Source organism: Notothenia rossii (genome assembly GCF_949606895.1).
Source record: "Notothenia rossii genome assembly, chromosome: 1".
Classification (NCBI taxonomy): domain Eukaryota; kingdom Metazoa; phylum Chordata; class Actinopteri; order Perciformes; family Nototheniidae; genus Notothenia; species Notothenia rossii.
In genome coordinates, this window is record NC_136912.1 from 59,446,872 (window position 1) to 59,469,313 (window position 22,442).

Genomic DNA, 22,442 nt, shown 5'->3' on the forward strand with positions numbered 1-22,442 from the left:
CAAACCTACAAAACTATAAACGTGACATGAACTTAGGAGCGTGACATAACCCCCCCCCTCAAGAGACGGATTCCAGACGTCCCAAAAAACAAAGTCCAGCAGGGTGGGTGGAGGGGGTCTGGAGGACGGGTGGAGGGCGGATGGCCCGGGGGCAAGGCAGAAAACAAGGAGGGGAACTCGGGCGGACGGCCCGGGGGCAAAGCAGGGTCCAAAGTGGGGAACTCGGGCGGACGGCCCGGGGGTAAGGTAGAAGCCATGGATGGGGTCTCGGGCGGATGGCCCGGGGGCAAGACAGAGTTCGAGGCAGGGGTCTCGGGCGGACGGCCCGGGGGCAAGACAGAGTTCGAGACAGCTCCAGAGGCCGGGCAGGAGCCGGTGTTGGCAAGATCCCCCACGGAAGAGGACACAGGGCCGGCAGGACCCCTGGCAGGAGAGCAGTCGGCGGAACCTCCAACGGCACGGGACATAGGGTTGGCAGGACCCCCGGCAGAAGAGCAGTCTGCGGGACCTCCAACGGGACAAGACATGGAGTTGGCAGGACCCCCGGCAGAAGAGTAGTCTGCGGGACCTCCAACGGGACAAGACATGGAGTTGGCAGGACCCCCGGCAGAAGAGTAGTCTGCGGGACCTCCAACGGCTCAGGACATGGGGTTGGCAGGACCCCCGGCAGAAGAGCAGTCTGCAGGACCTCCAACGGGACAAGACATGGAGTTGGCAGGACCTCCGGCAGAAGAGCAGTCTGCGGGACCTCCAACGGCACAGGACATAGGATTGGCAGGACCCCCAGCGGAACCTCCAATGACACAGGACAAGGGACTTGAGTGGAGACTCGAGAGGAAACTTCAGAGTTGACTTGAGAGCTGACTTGAGAGGGATCTTCAGAGGGAACTTGAACGGAGACTTGAGAGGGGACTTGAGAGGAGACTCGAGAGGGAACTTGAGAGTTGACTTGAGAGGTGACTCGAGAGGTAGCTCGAGAGGAGACTTGAGAAGGCACTGGAGAGGAGACTTGAGAGGTGACTTGAGAAGTGTCTTGAAAGGGGACTCGAGATGGGACTCGAGAGGTAGCTCGAGAGGAGACTTGAGGGGGAACTGGAGAGGAGACTTGAGAGGGAACTGGAGAGGAGACTTGAGAGGGGACTCGAGAGGTAACTCGAGAGGAGACTTGAGAAGGCACTGAAGAGGAGACTTGAGAGGTGACTTGAGAAGGGACTTGGGTAGGAACTTGAGAGTAGACTGGGGAGGGAACTGGAGAGGAGACTTGAGAGATGACTCGAGAGGGGACTCGAGAGGAGACTCGAGAGAGGGCTTGAGAGCGATCTTGAGAGGAGACTTGAGAGGGGACTTGAGTAGGAACTTGAGAGGAGACTGGAGAGGGGACTTGAGCAGGGACTTGAGAGGGTTGGTTCGCCAACAGAAAACGGACAGCTGGCGTCGGACGGACAGCCATCAGGACACAGGGAGCTGGCGTCGGACGGACAGCCAATAGGAGACGAGGTGCTGGAGTCGGCCGGTATGCCGACAGGACACGGGGAGCTGGTGTCGGACAGACAGCCAACAGGACACGGGGAGCTGGCGTCAGACGGACAGCCAATAGGAGACGAGGTGCTGGAGTCGGCCGGTATGCCGACAGGACACGGGGAGCTGGCGTCGGATGGACAGCCAGTCCTATAGCCAAAACTGGAGTCGGGACCATGGTTTCTGGGGCCGGTTCAGTAACCGGAACCATGCCTGCTGGGGCCTGTACTGGAGCCCGAACCATGGCTGCTGGGGCCGGAACCAGGGCCGGAACCATGGTTGCTGGGGACAGAACTGGGGCTGGAACCATGGAGGTGTGGGCCGGTTCTGTAGCCGGAACCATGGCTGTTGGGGCTCGGGCTGCTAGCCTCTGAATACTCCGTGGACCTCCATAAGCCCAACGAGTTCCGGAATACGACTGCTGGACAGGAGCAGGAACTGGGGCAGAAGCATGGGTTGACTTCAGACGGAGCCCACCGAGGCGTATCGTACCAGGTTGGGAATTAGTAGACAGGGAGCTAGCATGCCTGGGGCTAGCAGGCCCTGAATCACACACCGGGAGGATCTTTGAAATCCAGCCAGGTAAAAACTTCACCAAACCTGGTTTCTCTCTAGCCATCTGGCGCGCCTCCGACAACACAGCCTCTCGCTGCTGAACTCCGGGTGCTCTCTTCCATCGATCCGAGCAGTTAGCCAAAAAAAAGGAAAAGTTCAATACTTCCAGCTCGAACGGATCTGCTGGGCCCATTTCTTGGTTGGTGCTTTCTGATACGGTGAGTGAAGCAGGTAGGACCCAAACGCAGATAACACTTGATATAACCTTTATTTCAAGGTCTAACATAAACTTGGAACAGACAAAACACTCTCCGGTGAACTAAGTCACACACAAAAGAAGCACCAACACTGAACACAGGAGGAGACAAGACTAAATACAGGGAGGGGTAATCACAAGACAAGAAACAGCTGGGCAGGGGAGGAGAAACACAAGGGCCACAGGTGAACACAATCAGAAAACTAGACACACCAGGGAACTAATGACAAGAGGAAAAACACAGGGAAAAGGACCAGACAATAACCCAGAGAAAATGGATGGAAACCAGCAAAAACACCCAAACCTACAAAACTATAAACGTGACATGAATTTAGGAGCGTGACAATAGGTTAATCCAATGTGTCCCCAGAAGTGTTTTTTTTGGGCTAAATCTCTCTAGAAAGGTCAAATGTCAATTGTTTTGCATCAATCTTGATACAGGGTACTTATTATATGCAACCCTGTCTCCTAAAAATGACGTTCCCACAGAACTAAACTGCATTCTCAATTACGTTTAGCTAGAAACATATTTTCTCCCACGTTACGTTCGTTATGAACGTATCTCAAATTCGTTTATTTTCTACATATCTTCTAGAAACCTATTTTCTCCCACGTTACGTTTCTTATGAACGTATCTTAAATACGTTTATTTTCTACATATCTTTGCCATTTATTGTCTTGCTTATAATAATGATAATAGTCATTTATAAATATCATTTTAGAGCACACATTTGAAATCAGTAGGCGAGGCTGTAATTTCGCCAGCTGTTACTCTCATGAGCGAGACAGAAAATAATAGTTTTAACATGCCAAAAAGCTGCTTTGTCGTTTATTGCACCTCAAACATTGAAACAAATCCAGAGTTACGTGTTCCTGTACTTCCTCTAAGAAGAAAGGAGAGTAACAGAAGATCTCTGTGACGCCAGATATGGTGTTCTTAATGCGATATGATATATAAAAAATTCAGTTTAGGATGGCCGAAGACACTGCTCTACCCATAATCCCCAGCTATCGTTTGGGACTACAGTCCCGTTGACAAACCCCGTGATTAATCTTCAAGCTCTGGGATTTGGATGTTGGAGCGGCAGTGTGCCAAGGTTACGCCAAGCGTCAAGCTCTTTGAAATGGAACGAAACCACGGCAGACTATTCAAAACTGGACTCGAACGCCCCCCGAGAACTACACATGCTGGCTATTGTGTTTCGCAACATGTTCTTTATATCACGTCTCTACTGGGAATTGTAGTTTTAAAAGACGTTTTAGTTTTTCCCAAAATTAGAAGTTGACAATACTAAACTGTATAGGGAGGTTTAGGCGATAGGAAACAAATAGGTGTGTACAAATTTAAAACATGGAATTACTAAATGGGGGAAAATCGCTTGTATCCATAATGGGCAGCATTAATATATACCCAGATGACAGCTCATTGTTACTTTTGTAATTCTACTCCACTACAATTCAGATGTTAACCTCCACTACATTTATTTTAGTTACTTTACAGATTCTGATTAATGATGTGAAATATAAACAACCCTTAAATCAGACTTTAGTTACACCTGAGTAAAATTCGTACACAACTACGGTCAGTGACGCTACAGTCAGTAGTTGATGAGGATGGCTGCGTCTGCAGTTGGAGACTCCGGTTGCTAGTGGATCGCCGGAGCTGTAGATTAATATTTACATGCTTATTGTAGTTGTAAGTGCAATGCCTGTAGCACCATGGAGCATATATGTGGGCTGGACCTGTATTTTACAGGAAAGGAGTGAGCAGAGGGTCGAGTTGCCGATTCTTGTTCAGATTCTTGTACAGTTTTCTATGACTCCTCACCCTCTCAGAGTTGCACGCGCTACTAAAGAAACGCGCTACCATGGAAACCAAACAATGGTGTAGCTGTATTAAAGTCCGAGTGGAAACAGTCATGAGTAAATCAGATTTTGTCAGAAATTGGGAGAAATGCGGGAGAATTATGACCCGGGAGGGAAACGGGCGAGGGCAAAGAAATCGAAATCGGGAGGGTTGGCAAGTATGACACACACACACACACACACACACACACACACACACACACACACACACACACACACACACACAAAAATGTTCGTATTTAGTCTCCTGATTTTAAATGGGAATTAAATCATTTGAGTGTTCCCAAAGCACCAGTGTTCTGCAGTTTGTGTTGGCCTACTGTACTGTTGCACAGTTTATACTGTAGAAACGATGTCCAGGACAAGGTATTTGGAAGTTTTGGAAGATTCATAGCCAACCACACTGAAGATTATGGATTCTCTCATATTTTCAATCCCCAATTTGTCCTCCCCCCCCCTCTAACATCACCAGAAGTCATGATTTAAAGAGTAATTTGGGAGCATCCCCCCGGACCCCCCTAGTATGGTTTGTTCACCATTTGTATAGCCCCACCAAAAATATTTTCCACCAGCTGCCACTGACTACGGTGTAGTTATGCAATTAATGAAAAACTTGGGTCACAGGTTCCTCAACAGTGCATTAAGACATCTATCAATATGTGTGTATACCTCCACCATTAAACTGTCATATTCTGCACATTTCTTATACTATCTACATACATAAGAGTATAATTAATGTGTATAATATCAGTTAAAATAAGTGCTTCAACATAGTCATATTAGACGTTAAGTACTTTGTCAGGCTTAATATTTATCTGTAGATAAATACCCCCAAAGCTTTTTTCTTATTTAAAAGAAGACCTTAATCTAAAGTATTCTTTAATGTGTTAATAAAGGTTAATTAGTTTGTTTGTTTTGCACATCCTCATATTAATATCTTTGTACATCCAGCACTAAACTGTTTTATTGTAGAGATCACTTAAAGCAGTGACCACCAACTGGCGGCCCACGGGCCACATCCGGCCCGCCAGACATTCTCATCCGGCCCGCACGACCGGGGTGACTGTGGCGTTGGCGGAGTGGTTACTGCGTTCGCCCCCCACCCATGTTTTTTCTTACAACGTCTCATGAGTAAGGTGCAGTACCGGAGTCCAACAGTGAGGCAGCAGCTGCGGGTCAGTAAACTGCGTACTGCGAAACCTTCCCTGCCTTGAAGAAGAAGTGATCCTTCATTGTGAAGAGTTTGCTTTCTGCGATCCACACCACAGCAGTAGCCCCGCTGCGACAGAGTCCAACAGAGAGGCCAGAGCTGCGGGACAGTAGCCTAGAAGGTTGTAACGGAATACATGTAACAGCGTTACGTTATCAGAATACAAAAATCAAGTGTATTCAGCTGGCATTACATTTGAAAAACGAGTAATCTGATTACAGTTACTTTCGTAAACCTGAAGTGAATACATTTTGGAATACTTATTGGAATTATTGGTGGAAAAGTTTCCTCACAAAATGTAATATTCATTACCGGCAGAACTGTGTGCACACTGCACAGCGCTGCAGCATGTCTGTGAGCGAGAGAGAGATGGAGCATGTCTGTGAGGCCCTGCCCCCGCACGCAGATGAGAGAGAGAAGCCCGAGAGACCCCGATACCGGGGGCCTCCTGCAACATCTTCCAGGAAACAGTGTCTGAGGGCATATTCATTTAATAAACTATGAATGTTTTATATCCATGTAATGGAAAGAAACTCATCTAACTGATCATTTAAAAAAAAAATTCAAAAAGAATCCCACAATGCTAACGCTGAGCCTCCGAATTAACAACGAGCGAAAAATGCTAACAGATGACTGCACCGAAATTCACTCACACCTTATTATTTATCTTTGCTGCACATCTCAACCCATCATTTCACATCGTGATGGGACACAGAATCGAGGGGTACCCTTCATTATCATTCAATTATACGAACTATCGGGGATAATAACAAGAACACATATCAAAACATATGGAGCTAGGTAGCTAGAAACTAACATGGCTCAGCTCTGTTGTAGTCTGGTCAAAAGTGGTCTTCAATGGCATTACAACGATAAAAACGATGCTGAAGTTAATCCATAGGTTAATCCAATGTGTCTGTGTCACGTTGAATGATTTCTGATAATCCATGAGCAATAAATCTGCTTTTCGGTTTTGAGATGTCAGACCTAGAGACAGCTTCACTCTGGAGCAAAACTGCATGCGCGAAGCCCCCACCTTTTTGTTTTACCATTTGTGTGTGTGAGGAGATTCCCCTTCGATTCTATTGGCTCTAACGGTCAGAAAGAGATGTCAATCACCAAAATCGACCAATGGGTTCCAGAGAAACGGTAAAACCCCCATTTCCACCCAAATCACCTCAGAGGTGGAGTTGTTTTTGCTAAACCTCTCTAAAAAGGTCAAATGTCACTTGTTTTGCATCAATCTTGATACAGGGTACTTATTATATGCTGTACTTTGGATTCCTAAAGCTTTTAGTCTACCTTACCATCATCCAAGGGTAGTTTTCACTGTAAGTAAAAAATTATCTTTGGACGGACACTATAATTTACTGTTTTTTACTATGTTCAATCTGAATTTTCTTTAAAATAAAAAACATCTATATTGATTCTGAGTTTTCTACATCCAACTCACAGGTTTATCATTACTTTGAGAAAAGAGATTATTAATTTAACCCTTTTAGAAGGGAAGATATGGTCATTTGTTCTGGGAATGTCATTTTCGAGCCTGAGACCTGAAAAACAGGCTCAGGGCTAAACTGGTTAAAATATATTGAAAGTTAGAAACGGAGATGTTTAGATAAAATGTGCAAGATAACGTTTATGTCGCATTTCTTTATTGTCGAAATTATGACATTTCATAACGGGATCAAATCAAAGTGAATGGCCTGCTGCTGCTGAATGCATGGGGCAAGTGACTGGAAAAGGTTTTAAAAGTTATTACATCGTTTCAGATAATAAATAATAATGATAATTCATTCTATTTAGGGGCGCCTTTCAAAGCACCCAAGGACACCTTACAATTCATAACATATTCCAAGGAAAGTTTTTAAGACAGTACAAAGAATGCAGTCCGGGGGATGTTTTTTATGTGGGGTGCAGATGAGAGGGAGCTGTCCAGAATGACACCAAGATGTTATGTTTGAGTTCTTGATAAGCCATTAAAACAGTAAAACAAGTGTCTCCTGTTCACCAAAACATACCCATCTGTTATGGAAAAAGAAAGTATTCCAAAAGTAATCTGAATACGTTTTTTAACCCTTAGATGCATGAACGACCAATACCTACACTCTTCCATGAGTGGGGTCAAAAATGACCCCAATTAGAATCAATGTGTTTTTGCAATGAATTAAAAAAAATGTCTTTAATTTTGGTTAAAGGTGATTATATTTATTATATTCGGGTCAACAAAAGACTGATTTTACATTTAACATGCTTATTTATAACTTTTTATAAAAACAATTCAGAAGAAAAAACATCAAAAATCTTCAAAGATTATTGTTAGTATGTCCATCTGTCTGGAGGACAAAAAAGAGAATGAACATACATAAGACCAGAACACTGTCCACTCACATGTGCCCACACAAACGTCTTTTCTCTATTCACTGTGTGCAGTTGTCACAAACTATTTGCTTTTGGCTGTGACCATTGCACACTGGGGTACTGCATTTCCAACAGCAATTGGTGGCTTTGCGATCTTTGTTTCTTGGACACATCTGGCACCTCTTTCTCTTCTGTTGGCCCTCTGTGCTTCTCTCCTGTTGCTGGTTTGCAGCTTTTGTCACTCCACACCTTCCCATTGCTTCAGTGATGTAGGTTGGTAGGTTCGGGGTACCTTCCAGTCGACTTTTTATATGAGGAGTCACAAGCTCCTTTGACAGCTCTGTGAGGAAATGTCGCCGTGCGTTGGTGATACCTGTGGAAATGTCAGGGTGCTGAGCCCTGAAAAATGAGTAGGCGTTTAGAGTGGCTATATCAATCATGTTGTACCACAGCACCATGGGCCACCTCTGTGTCTGGCGCTTGCAGGTGTAGTAGCCAACCATCTGGTCAACGGTATCTACACCTCCTTTGGTCTGGTTGTAGAAGAGGATTATTTCTGTTTTTTTCTTTTGGCTGTTTTCATCCACCATCTTGCTGTGGTGCATTGTGCTGAGAAGCAGAACAGCCTTTCCCTTTTTTCTGATATAGCTGATCATGGTCATGCTGCCATTGAACCCAAATTCAGTGCTGTGGACCTCCCTCGACTTGGAAGCCTTCATCACTGGAGGGATGTCTGGCTTGTTCTGTCGCAACGTTCCCACAATAGTCAGACCCTTCTCCAGGAGATGCTCTGCAAGAGGCACACTGGTGAAGAAGTTGTCTGTGGTGATGTTGCGACCTGTGTGTCTGAATCCATTGCACAACTGACGGACAGTGTTTTCCCCTAGATTCTTCTGGACTTCTTCCCCTGGTTGTCTCCCTGTGTACACAATTCCATCAATTGCATAAGGGGTGCGTGCATCACAAACCCAGAATATCTTTATGCCGTACTTGGCAGGCTTGCTTGGCATATACTGCAAAAACTTGGTCCTCCCTCGAAATGGTACAAGTTGTTCGTCCACTGTGACACAATCACTGGGGATGAATTTCTGCCTGCAGTTGACCAGGAACAGGTCCCATATGTAGCGGAAGGCTGTCATGTGGTCTGTTTCCAGTCGGGAGGCTCTGGTCCTCTTGTCATCAAAGCGCAGCAAACGGCGAATATCTTCAAAACGTCCAATTGACATTGTGGCCTTGTACATTGGGTTGTGTAGAGGACTCCCAAAGAGCACACGGATTGGTACATCCCAGTTTTTCTCACTTCCTGCAAGAATGGTCAATCCAATGAAGGCCATGAGCTCCTCTTTGCTTAGCTTTTTCCACTCTTTTCCTCTGTTTGTTGCGACTCTTCTTCCCTCCATGTTTGTGCATCTCAACACCTCTTCTAATATACTATCAGTGATAAACAGCTTCCATGCATCTATTGGAGAGACGGTGCTAAACCCAGGTGCAGGCCCTGACCGACTTCTCAGTAAATTGTGGCTTGGTGTTTTAGCCTGGGTGGGAGGTAACTCTGCCCAGTAAGAGCCCTTGCGGCTCATTCTGTTGGATACAATATCCATTTCCTCTTCGGAGGACTCAGAGGACTCCTCCGTGTCCGACTGATCTTGTTCGGCAGGGGCAGGTTGGTTCCCAGACGGCCTGACATGTCCAGGTGGACAATAATCTGGATCCTCTACATCTGAGTTGTCAGATTCCGAATCAATCCCACCGATGGGCTCTTCATCCCATCCGTTCAGGATCATATCTCGAGCAAGGTCTGCGGGTATCCTAGCTGGCCTCCAAGTAGCCATGATAGTCTAGATGAGAAAACATAAAACAGACAATGTTTGAATGACACACAAAACTATAAATCAATATGTAGCTATCTAAGTAAATGTCGGTATGTCGGTGTGTGTTTGTGTGTGTGTGTGTCACACACACACACACACACACACACACACACACACACACACACACACACACACACACACACACACACACACACACATTTACTTAGATAGCTACATATTATATGTAAGTAAAGGCACAGCCATGCATGTGTACACACACACACACACACACACACACAGCCACACACACCCACACACACACACACACACATAGACATACACACACACACACACACACACACACACACACAAATCAATATTCAATAATCATATAATAGGTTACCTAACAGGTTAGCTTTTATTACTAGTGTAATGTTAGCTAGCTTAGTAAGCTAGTGTAATGCTAGCTAGCTTAGTAAGCTAGCTAACAGAGTACTAACATTACTACTAACATTATTTAGCAGTTAGCTAACTAGTGTCTACTTTGTTGACCAACATGATACTCTATCACAGAAAAGTCATGGAGTTGATAAATGAAGATAATACTTACATGTATGCTGCTGTGTCAAACTGACCTCCTGGTGGTGAGACTGCAGGCATCAGATGTGTAAGTGGGACAGAAAATGTATCCTGACAGTCACAGTTGGTAAGAATCAAAGGTTCCCAAAGCAAACCCTTGAGATTCTGTAGGAAATGCTTGGGGTCATTTTTGACCCCGCTTATGAAAAACTGGGGTAGTGACACAAAAACTGCAATTTCTTAAAATGTATAAAAACATTTAAAAAAATTCAAATGGCCTCAAGTCACAAACATGTTTTATGAGGAATACCTGGAATATGGAAGTGTAAAAACTTTTAATTTCAGAGATTTTGAAGAATAACAACCCTCGGGGTCATTTTTGACCCCACTTATGCATCTAAGGGTTAAGACACGTAACTGTAACTGTATTCTGATTATTTTCAGAGCATGTATTCAGTATTCAGTAACTGATTACATTTACAAAGTAACCCTCCCAACCCTAGAAGTGATCCTTTGTTAGCGTGAAGAGTCTGCTAAGCTTTATGCGGTCCCCGGTCTTGCAGTACCTGAGCGTGCTCCACTAGCACCCCCCGTCTCCCCCCGTCAACAACTTCAAAATATATAAATCGCTGGCCCGCGATAGTGTCTATTGGATACATTTTGGCCCTTGGACAATAGTTGGTGATCCCTGACTTACAGTATCTTCTTGATTTTTATATTCTATATTTCTATCATTGACCTTCTACTTTACCCCTATGAAAGTATGTGCTCTTAATATTTTTTTCATCAAATAACATTATTCAACAAAAATAACATTATTCAACAAAAATATTCAATAACGTGCTTTAACCACTAGGCGGTGCACACAAGGTACACACAGCATACTAATAATAACTTTGTATTATTAGTGTAGGACACTTATGTATGACATACATAAAATAAAATACAATTAATACAATAAAACTAAATATCTTCAGATGTTATACAACATCTGAAGATATTTAGTTTTATTCATGTTTTTACATAATTTTACAGGATATTGCTATACTATTTCTCATGTTTTACTTCTACACATTAATATCTGATTTGTAAAACATCACAGACAGAAAGGTATATCCGTCATTTAATGGTAAGCTATTGAAATTGTGATTCCATAGATGTGTCTCCCATCACCAAAATCCCCTTACTATTCTCTCAACTCAGTATTTACATTCTTATATTCAGAGAAAATCAGTAATATCTATAAAAACGTGCATTGCGGCTAAAACTCAAATCAGCGAGCTGAGGATCTTTCCTACGTCTGTTTCCGGTATTGTTCCTGTAATGAGAGTTCACATTTATGCTACATTGAAGGGTGGAATTGTACGGAGCCCCCTAGGGGACATGGAGAAGAAAAAAATAATTATTTAAAAAAAAAAGAAAAATGTTTTGTGAGATCTCGCAAAACCTTTGCGAGATCTCGCTAGCTCTCTCACTAGCTCAATGTACTTCCTGGTCAGTTCGGCTGCTACGGCAACACAGAAACCACAACAATGGAGCCTTTCATCGATTTTACTTTGAGCTTGGCCTTAAATATAAAGATATAACATCAGTGCTTGGCAATGGGCACAGGTTTCACATAAGTGAAAGACACCTCAAGAGAACATATGCACGTCCCTATGAGGTGAGTTATTGACAGATTTGAATTTCGCGGATCAATAACTCATGAACATAACGTTGTAAAAATACAAACAACATGACTTTTTCAGCAAGGTAGACAACGAGCTACAGAGTAGTTTTTATCAGAACAGTTCGATACGCGCCGTCATCCGAGCTAAACATCAAGAATTGGTCACAATCTGCAAAGGTTTTTCAATATCTCACAAAGGTTTTGCGAGATCTCGCAAAGGTCAAATAATTTTTTTTTCTTCTCCATGTCCCCTAGGGGGCTCCGTAGAATTGACTACACATCTTCAGAAATATAATTTGCTTCAGATATAACTCATAGCAAATAAAGTATACAAATATAAGTAATAAAAAGATAAAACACTGGCATGTAATTTATGTTAGAATAAATAGAATGGTTTTGAATAATAGATGAAAGTAAAATCTACGTCACTTTACAGCCCCGCCCACTTTTAGGGAAACCAACGCTGTAATTTGAACGGTGATCAAGCCTGAAGCCACAAAGATCTTCTTTTACTGTCCTTTCTTCTTAGAGGAAGTACAGAAACAAGTAACTCTGGATTTGTTTTAATGTTTGAGGTGCAATAAACGACACAGCAGCTTTTTGGCATGTTAAAACTATTATGTTCTGCCTCGCTCATGAGAGTAACAGCTGGCGAAATTACAGCCTCGCCTACTGATTTCAAATGTGTGCTCTAAAATGATATTTATAAATGATTATTATCATTATTATAAGCAAGACAATAAATGGCAAAGATATGTAGAAAATAAACGTATTTAAGATACTTTCATAACGAACGTAACGTGGGAGAAAATATGTTTCTAGAAGATATGTAGAAAATAAACGTATTTAAGATACATTCATAAGAAACGTATCGTGGGAGAAAATACGTTTCTAGAAGATATGTAGAAAATAAACATATTTAAGATACGTTCATAACGAACGTAACATGGGAGAAAATACGTTTCTAGCTAAACCTAATTTTGAATGCAGTTTAGTTCTGTGGGAACTTAATTTTTAGGAGACAGGGTTGCATATAATAAGTACCCTGTATCAAGACTGATGCAAAACAATTGACATTTGACCTTTCTAGAGAGATTTAGCCACAAAAAAAAACCTTCTGGGGACACATTGGATTAACCTATGGATTAACCTTCAGCTGCGTTTTTCTCGTTTTAATGCCATTGAACACAACCTTTGATCAGAATAACAGCTAAAGGTGAGCATATCTCCGTGTTTTGCTACCTAAAGCTACGTTGGGTGTTTTCTGTATTTGCTTCCCCTGTCGCGAGTTCTGATCGTTCAGTGATGATACTTATATTCCTAGAATCTGTGGAATCTCAGTTTGCTAGCTAAGCTTGTGTGTGCAGATCCGATATGTATATCGAACGATTTATACCTAGAGCTCTGTGCTAAGTGCTTTAGCATTGTTTCGTTCAGGGTTCATTTAGACCAGGGGTAGCCAACGCGGTGCCCACGGGCACTAAGTCGCCCGTAGGAGGGAAATTGGTCGCTCGCGTGCATGTTCTAAAAATAGCACAAGTCACCATGGAGCTGCGTCTAAAAACATTATTGAATACATTTTTAATTTTTAAAATGACAATATTTAATATAACATTTTAAAAGCACACATTTTATATGTACATATGTAAGTGAAATGGAGATTTGGTACGTGAAATTGAACTCTGACCCCAGATAGGTTCAGAGTTGAACTCCACGCACCAAATCTCCGTTCCACCTTTAGCTGAGACAAGCTAGCATGAGCAGCTACGATCATGGGCCTCATCACCACACCGCAAACAGACACACACACACACACACACACACACACACACACACACACACATACACATAGCAGTGGAGAGGATCTCAGCCTGCCACTGACGTTCAACCAGAAAACATCAGCAGTTAGCAGTTAGCAAACAGAGATCACAGCTCCTCATATCTTTTCAGAAACTGGACAAAACTTAAACAAGTACAAACCACAGACTCTCTGTGTCATGGCGAATACAGTCGCTGGTTTATTTATGTCTGTAGGCCGTTGTTATGAGTGTGGAATGAGCATATAACGTTAGCTTAGCCTGGTCGACCCAATCTCCATTCAGAAAACAAGCATTTTAAAAGGTGTTTCGCCTGCCGTCTTGTCTGCAGACTTGTCAAGCATTAATTCATGGTTTTTACTAAACGGTATCAGTATGTTGTTACTTCGGCATCATTTAGAAACGTGTATTACAATTTAATCACGGTAAAATATGTTCATTTTGTTGTAGTTGTAGCTCCCGAGCCAGCGCGTCTTGTTTGAATGATGCGGGTAAACACAGCTGGCAGCAGCGGTGAAACTCAAGGGATTAGAGCGAAGTCGCGTCCGGTGTGAACGCAGGATTACAACGACCCCTGATAGATCTCGCGAGAATGTGTATAAATATAGATACATTTTCATAACAAAACAATGGGGTTGCTATAGCAATGGTAAATCATTGTTAATAATTATTGTGAGGAATAATTAACATTAACATGTGATCAGACAGTCCTTCACATACAGTAAATTAATATGTGTTCTGATTATTATTAATAATAATATTATCATTAAAGGTGAACCGTGCAATTATGTTATTCAGGAAGTTTGTATCAAACAAGTAGCCCTTCGTATTACTCAGTACCCTTGAAGTAGCCCTCGTGACAAAAAGGTTGGTGACCCCTGATTTAGACGCTTCTTGTTAGACTTGTGTTTTGTTATGGTAACAATTGTTCATATCATCAGTTAGCTGAGTTTCTTCCCATTAAATGAGTATGACACATTAATAGTTTATTACATTTTAAGAAGCCCTGAAACACAGTGTCGCGAAAAAAAAGCCCCGCCGACGGGGGCTTTGGGGCTTAACAGGATAAGGCACTAACTTAATGAGTTTGCTAATGTTAGCTAGCTATGCTGATGTCGCAAACTAAAGTGTCCAAAAGCGCAACGGGAAAAATATAAATGTAATGTTCTAACTAGTCTTCTTACGCCATTAGCATGGCTACCAAACTTTATCAAAGCATTAGTTTAATACAAGTTATTTTCTACTGAGCTTAACCTACATTTATAAGTTCAGTTATTATATTACCATATTGTGTACATTGGTGTTTTGATGCATTCGGTGGAGGTTTGAGTGGCTTGATATTCAAACCATAGATGCGTGCTATCTGATGATGAACATCTCAGGCCCGAAAGAAAGAGAGGGAGAAGGTGGAGGCTTAACTTCTTCAGCCAGACCCTTTTCCAAAGATTTGCAAGAGATGTTCAACTCTTCATAAATAATACCTAAGGATGTTTTCTTAGCCATGAATATTTAAAGTTACATTTAAACATTTCTGATCCTAGCTGCACTATGTTGCCGTGTTCCTACAAGTGAGTCCCTGCTGTGTTTGTTCTGATGCATGCGCACAATACAGGGGATGTGAGACAAATCTCTGCCAGTGGTTTCTATCTACAGATGTACAGGTGTCTGTAACTTGCCAAGAAATGCAGGAGTGTAACAAGAAATGCAGGGAAGAAGACAACTATGAAGTAAACTTGCACATAAAGAATGCAGTTTGAAAAGAAAAATACACACTTTTTTATATCATAAAGATAATGTATAAAAATGTAAAGCAGGTTTCCGGGGCTTTGATTGTTTTCAACAGGAATTTAAGGAATATAAGGAATTTGTTCTCATTTCAATGTACTGTATTTCTATGCAATGCATTGGTTCAGCAGGACATTGTTTACAGTGATTTATTTCGCCAAAATGGATTAATATCACAGGTAGCAGTCATTGACACATTTCACTCTGGTTTGAATTGAATCTGCTCACAATACAACCCTGTGCCACTCTTGTATTTACATAATATTATGTGTGTCACACATGTATACATGCATGCTGATGATTTGCACAGCACTGTTCAAACTTTAGTTCCACACTGGAGCTCTATTTCTCTGCCTCTCCTCCTCCTCCTCCTCCTCCTCCTCCTCCTCCTCCTCCTCCTCCTCCTCCTCCTCCTCCTCCTCTCTTCCCTCTGAATGGCTCTCAGTGGCGGAGAGGAGCCGCGGCAGTGAGGCAGCTCTGGGCCTGAAGGGCACTTTTCAGCCTGGCCAGACACACTCGGGCCTTGCTGCTTGGCTGCGCAACATGGGTCACCGCCTTACATTAGGAGGACCCTGCCAGAGCCAGCCAAGCGCAGCCCTGCAACATACCTGAAAATGAATGTCTCTGCTCCCATTCCTCCTGCAACAAAAACAAGCGTGTCTGATTGTGCTCAGAAATGAAATACGAGCATCACAGAGGTGCTTTACATAAAGATGGCTCATCAGAGTATGGATTTCCAACCATAAATTACATTATCTTTGTAATGATCATAACAAACTACAGGGCTGGCCAGTAGTTTGGGTTATATCTTAGCACAGCGTGGAGATGAAATGTTCTCATGTGGAGCGCCTAGGTGCATGGCTGGATCAAGAGGGGGGGGGTGGCCAGAGCCCTGTAACAATGAGCTTTGACCCCCCTGTAATACAATGTTAGGTAGCATTGTGCTGTAACTAGCTGAAGTTATCTGGAATGTATTTTGTTTACCGTAATATAATTAAATACAAAATTAACTACTTAAATTCTGTCACTAAAAAACCCACCAATGATATTGTATGTGTTGCTATGACGTCATACAAATTAAAATGCTGAACACTGTCACTGTCTCTTTTGTCCCTCATTAAATGTGCACCGAAAACATTAATTAACGTTAACTTTAATTAAATGTATTATGTCAACAGAATACACATAACTCTATTAGGTAAGTTGAAGGCGATAATATTAAGTTTAGAAACTAAAATATTTGGTTCAACTTAATATTATGGATTTCAATTAAGCTACAGTTGTACATAATACATTTAATTAAAGTCAACGTTGCAGTTTATCAGTTTGTCCCATATAAAATAACCGGCCCCAGCATGGCCCCACAAGTAAAATGGGTCTTGAAGCGCCCCTGCCTGGATGCTCCTGCTGGGGTCAGAGGGGAGGGACTGGAGCAGACCCTCGGTGTCAGCTTCTCTTATTTATTTGGAGTTGAGTCTCTATTCATCACCCTGAAGAGTCTCCCACATCTCCCAGCCTCTCCTCTGCATCCACCTTTACTGTGCAATGATCGACGTTTCATGAGAGGCACCTCAAGGTGGGGCTAAATGGTCTGATATTCCCAATCATGTCGCGGAGGCGGAGTCTGTCTCATGCTCCAGCCTGTACTGTACATGACAAAAGCAAAAGGGGGATGGAGTGAGTGAAATAAATCCACACTTCTTATTTCTCACGGCCACTTTTTTATTGTAATTTGGCAGGAGGAGCGGGATCACTGCGCCACATTACAAGAGAAACGTGTCCCAGTTCATGTTCAGCAGCCTCTTTGCGCACACCCCGCTCTCAGTGAAGGCAGCAGCACTTCAGATCAGATTTCACATTCTGCTCCGACCAGCTGAGAGAGAGGCAGCCAGAGCAAGAGGGCTCGGATCTCCGCTTTCCCCCCCCCCCCCATACGCACCCCCGCGCCACAAGCAGCGAGGAACCACCGGGCGCAAATATTTTAAACACCACTGGGATTTTTTCCCATTTCTTTTTTTCCTCCTTTTTATGCATGTTTGCAGGATTTCAGCAGCGAGAGCTCCACTGAGAATTAGATAAGAGCGAGGAAGAGATGGACGAGCAGACGCGGCTGATGCACTCTCACTCCGGGGTAGGCATGGCAGGGCACCCCGGCCTGCCGCAGCACATGCAGGAAGGCACCGGAGGGTCGGACGGCGACGGGAGGAAACAGGACATTGGAGACATTTTACAGCAAATTATGACCATCACGGACCAGAGCCTGGACGAAGCGCAAGCCAGGTAAACATGTCCATCCGGGGAGAGGCGGCAAAAAACTATGCGCACATTAAAAAAGAAGGGGAAAGAAAAACTAGAAAATATATTTTAGATTTTTTAAATCTGCAATAAAGTGGATTGTAAATGGGAGTGTAGAAATAATGGGTTTGCAGAGCGTTGAGACGATTAAACTGACGATGGCATGCCCGCACACTCCACAGGAATAAGTCGCTCCTGGAAGAGAACATTTAAGTATATTACAGTCAGATGCCAACGTGTCGCCCACGGACTGCATTTTTAAATAACTTTAATAAAGTCAAGGTGCATTCACAAAACCAAAGACAAATATTTATTCTAAATTTGAAATATAATTACCGACTTTAAAGTGTCTTATACGCTTAATTACAGCAAATATATTCCCTTATTTTTGATACTCAATTATTACATTTTGTGTAATCCTCTGAATTGAGTAAAGCTGACATTTCAAATATTATTATTAAAGTTGGTCAAAAAAGCAGTAATCTATGCATGTTTTTAAACCACAGAACACCAGATATATCCAATGAAAAGGGTTCACTTGGAGAACATGTGAAAACATATGTTAATAAACCATTTGTATTTATTTATTATAATTTGTATCTATAATTGTACTTCAGCATTTATCTAAAATGTTTTTAAAAATGGTTAGCATGCAGCCTTGTCCATAATTTAGATGTTTTAAATGTGTGTGTGTGTGTGTGTGTGAGTGAGTGTGTGTGATGATGATGAGGCCACTCTTGTGTTGCAGGAAACACGCTCTGAACTGTCACAGAATGAAGCCAGCTCTTTTCAATGTCTTGTGTGAAATCAAAGAGAAAACAGGTACGTTCACATTCATTCTGCTCTATAACAAGAAATACCACACTGTAGTAGAAATACTCCTTAACAAGGTGAAACACACACACACACACACACACACACACACACACACACACACACACACACACACACACACACACACACACACACACACACACACACACACACACACACACACACACACACACACACACACACACACATACACACACACACACACACTCACTATTCCTCACTAATGGTAGCTACAAAAACCCCAGCAGCTCTGTGTGGGCTATTTGACCATGAAAGGGTAATTTGCTCATCAGATCTGCAGAACCTGGTGTAGGATATGCCGTCACAACACAATCCAGAATATAAATGTCCCTGACACGTGTTTCCTCCTGTGGCTCATAAAGTCGTGTTTAACTCTTTCACAAACGGAACTGTGGACAATTACTTCCAGCGGTCCTTATCAATTATCATGTCAAAATAAGAATGAGTTTTTTTTTTGTAATGCTATTGTGCAATAATAGAGAAAAAAATGGTCACAAGCATGTTGATGTCTCCCCTTGTGAGCTAACTGTCAAGTCTGGTGAATACGCATCTTTCTATTGCGTATTGTGTTTCTCTATTAAAGCGGTTGTGAGGGAGCGTGTCAGCAGAATAATTGCTAGGAGAGAAATAACGTAACACAGGAGGCGTAAGTCATGTTTCCAAATCAGTTTCCTTGTGACATTTCTGAAATTGGAACAAATGGAATTCAGTGCACTTCAGACTGATAGCTCATCTTTTTATTTCCTGTCTTTAGACTGATAGGACTCTTCAGAAGTTACACTGCTGAGATATATGCTTTCTGCGTGTTTCACATGCATTAGCATGTGAAATCGAGTGGAAAGGATGAGGATGAGGAAGATGTTGCTTCCTCTAAAGTTGCTCTTCATACTTGACCTTTGTTGTGTTGTTTCTGATGCTTCATGGAAGCTCTCACTGAGGTTTCCATGGAAGTTCACCTCGGCAGTTCATATTGACTCGGCCCCTGCCTCAGGAGGGAGCGGAGGGGGGCCTTTTGAAGCCCTCTGTTGTCTTGGTAGGTTTTTAGGAGGGGGAGTGACACAGTTATGCATAGTGTTTTACTCCCTGGCGCTCCTCGGAGTTCATCCAAAGTTCGGCTCTGCTCAGAGTACAAAGTAGCCTGGACCCTTCCTGCCTGTAAGCCATTCTTCTCTGTTTCTGCTGGCAACCTATAAATACTGAGGTGCAGCTCAGGAGCGTTACACTGGAGATCTGCTGTCCTGTTTGTGGAGACTTTATTCATCTGCTTTGTTCTAGTGAGAAATAGTTCAGACACTTTCACTTAGTTTGGTTTACTTCAGAGATGGGATGGTGCAAATTAATAAATACGCAAGGTAAAAAAAGGAAGTCATTGCCAAAAGCATTTGATTAATCTGTCATTTCTGCAACGAAAGGGCGTGCATATTAAATATTTGAATACAGTTGTTAAAGCAACTTCTACATATAGAAGCACATTATCCGAACCCAAATATATATATAGTTTAACATTTACTATATTAATTAATTTTAATTTTAGTATTGTGTTTTACCTTGTGTGAATCTGTACTGTCCTGTTTTTCACTCTCACTCTGTTGCTGCTTTAACTCCTGTATTTCCCCAATGGGATAAAGAAAGGTCCATCTTATCTTATTATAAACCAGCAGGGCATAGATAGAGTTTAGTGTTGATGTTAGGATGTAGTATTTATGAGTTGTCATTGGTTACTAAAATATCTAGATGTTATTTCTATGATCTGAGATGGAACTATATTCCACTGACTCTTATTCTGGTAATGTTTGTATTTCTTAATTTAATATTTATTTTAAAGGTTTGTTAAATTTGTGTTACATTCATGTGTGTTAAAGCATTGGCTACGGTAAAACATACCTCTATAAGTTGTGAGTGAAAACACTTATTCAACCTTTTCCATACCCAAAGCGGTGGCTTTGCTGTCACTTCCTGTAAATACTGTTAAAAAGATCCAGGTCCACATATCACGTCGGTCAAAAAACACAACTTCTCGCGAAAAAAAGTCATGATATGAATATTGTGCTTCATTAGGTCCGCTCCTCCCAGATAGAGCCTGATAAGGAATGATGAACATGTGACCAGCACCCTCCTGCTGACCTCAGGGTGCTGAGGCTCACAGTCGGACGTTGTCAGTCTTGTTTTCCTCATGTCTCTGAAATAGTTCGATATGAACTGATTGTTTTTAAAATAGGCGCAGCTTGTTGCTCCCTCTAGTGGATTGCTCTCGTTTGGGAATTGATTATTATCTATTCAAATGACTGACGAGGATAAAACATGTTTATTCTCATGTGCTTTTTACTTTAAGTTTTATGGATGTCTGGAAGTTAAATGACAGCTGTGAGGGTCAATGGAGGTTCTAATGATTCTGATGTTGGGAAGTCGGTTGTATCGTAGTATTGGTAGTTCATTTTATTATTGATGATATTGTCTTCTTGGTTTGTAAATACCAAAAATATGTGTGCACAAAAGTGAGTTGTTTTGTCAGTCAAACTTTTTCAAGTATTCATTTTAGTATGATATAAAACGAGGAAAAATACGTTTTTGTGGCTGAAAACAGCGTATTCTGCCATTTTTCCATGAAAAGAATAACTAAAAACTGAACTTTATTTCAATGATTTAAGATTAACAATTAAAACAGTGGCCAATATATCTTCTGTGGATTCACTTATTTGTATTTAATTGTGTCTTTATTAAACAAGGACCATGTATAAAAACACATTATTCTCAAAGAGAGAAAAGATGCTATATTATAGCTAAAAGCTCATTTCCATCTGCAATGGTTGCAGTTCTGTACTCTATTAACAAAATAATCTTCTTCAGGTTCTATATACTGACGTTACATTAAGAATGAGAGATGGCTGAAAGAATAAAAAATGTAACATTGTTTTTTTTGCTATTGGAATTATAACGGTATTTGAGTGATAGAACCTGGTCCGAAGAAACAAAGCGTCCTGTCCTACCAACGTTCCTTCCTTTAAATATTTAAGAGTGCATGTAGTCCAACAGTTTCAGCTGTGGCATGTACAGAGTGTATCCTCAGTGTGTATCCTCAGTGTGTATCCTCAGAGTGTATCCTCAGAGTGTATCCTCAGAGTGTATCCTCAGTGTGTATCCTCAGAGTGTATCCTCAGTGTGTATCCTCAGAGTGTATCCTCAGTGTGTATCCTCAGTGTGTATCCTCAGAGTGTATCCTCAGTGTGTATCCTCAGAGTGTATCCTCAGAGTGTATTCTTAGTGTGTATCCTCAGTGTGTATCCTCAGAGTGTATCCTCAGTGTGTATCCTCAGAGTGTATCCTCAGTGTGTATCCTCAGAGTGTATCCTCAGTGTGTATCCTCAGTGTGTATCCTCAGAGTGTATCCTCAGTGTGTATCCTCAGAGTGTATCCTCAGAGTGTATTCTTAGTGTGTATCCTCAGTGTGTATCCTCAGAGTGTATCCTCACAGTGTATCCTCAGACTGTATCCTCAGAGGGTATCCTCAGTGTGTATCCTCAGAGCTGCTTGTGTATATTTTCGGCCCGCAGCGGCTGACAGCACCTGCAGGGACAATGCCAGTGTTGATCTAGGGCTTGAACTCCTGACCCCCTCTGTGTATTTTTACTGGGCTGGGGTGAGGGATGTCCAACAGAAATATTGTGCAGTATAAATAGGAACACTTTATTTAAACCACACTCGCTTTTTTACAATTCTTATTCTGACAGAAACCGTCTTTGCCCGGTTTCATTCCAGGCATATTTGGTTTGTCTTTTTTACTTCAAAGGAATCCTGTCAGACACCGTGCGTGTTTGTGTGTGTGGCATTCCTAAGAAGAGATGAAGCGTGAAAATATATAAAGCAT

At 42.2% G+C, this 22,442-nt stretch overlaps 1 protein-coding gene across 3 annotated transcripts in view; it reads left to right on the forward strand.

Annotated features, from left to right (window-relative positions):
• Nucleotides 1–17,102: 17,102 nt before the first annotated feature.
• Nucleotides 17,103–22,442, forward strand: part of LOC307035800 (pre-B-cell leukemia transcription factor 1) — a 75,823-nt gene continuing 70,483 nt past the window's right edge. For all 3 annotated transcript variants that reach the window (XM_079675501.1, XM_079675503.1, XM_079675502.1), the window contains exons 1-2: nucleotides 17,103–17,707; nucleotides 18,471–18,544. In XM_079675501.1, coding sequence (XP_079531627.1) covers nucleotides 17,520–17,707; nucleotides 18,471–18,544 — 262 coding nt within the window. In that variant the 5' untranslated portion in view covers nucleotides 17,103–17,519. The remainder of the gene's footprint in view (nucleotides 17,708–18,470; nucleotides 18,545–22,442) is intronic.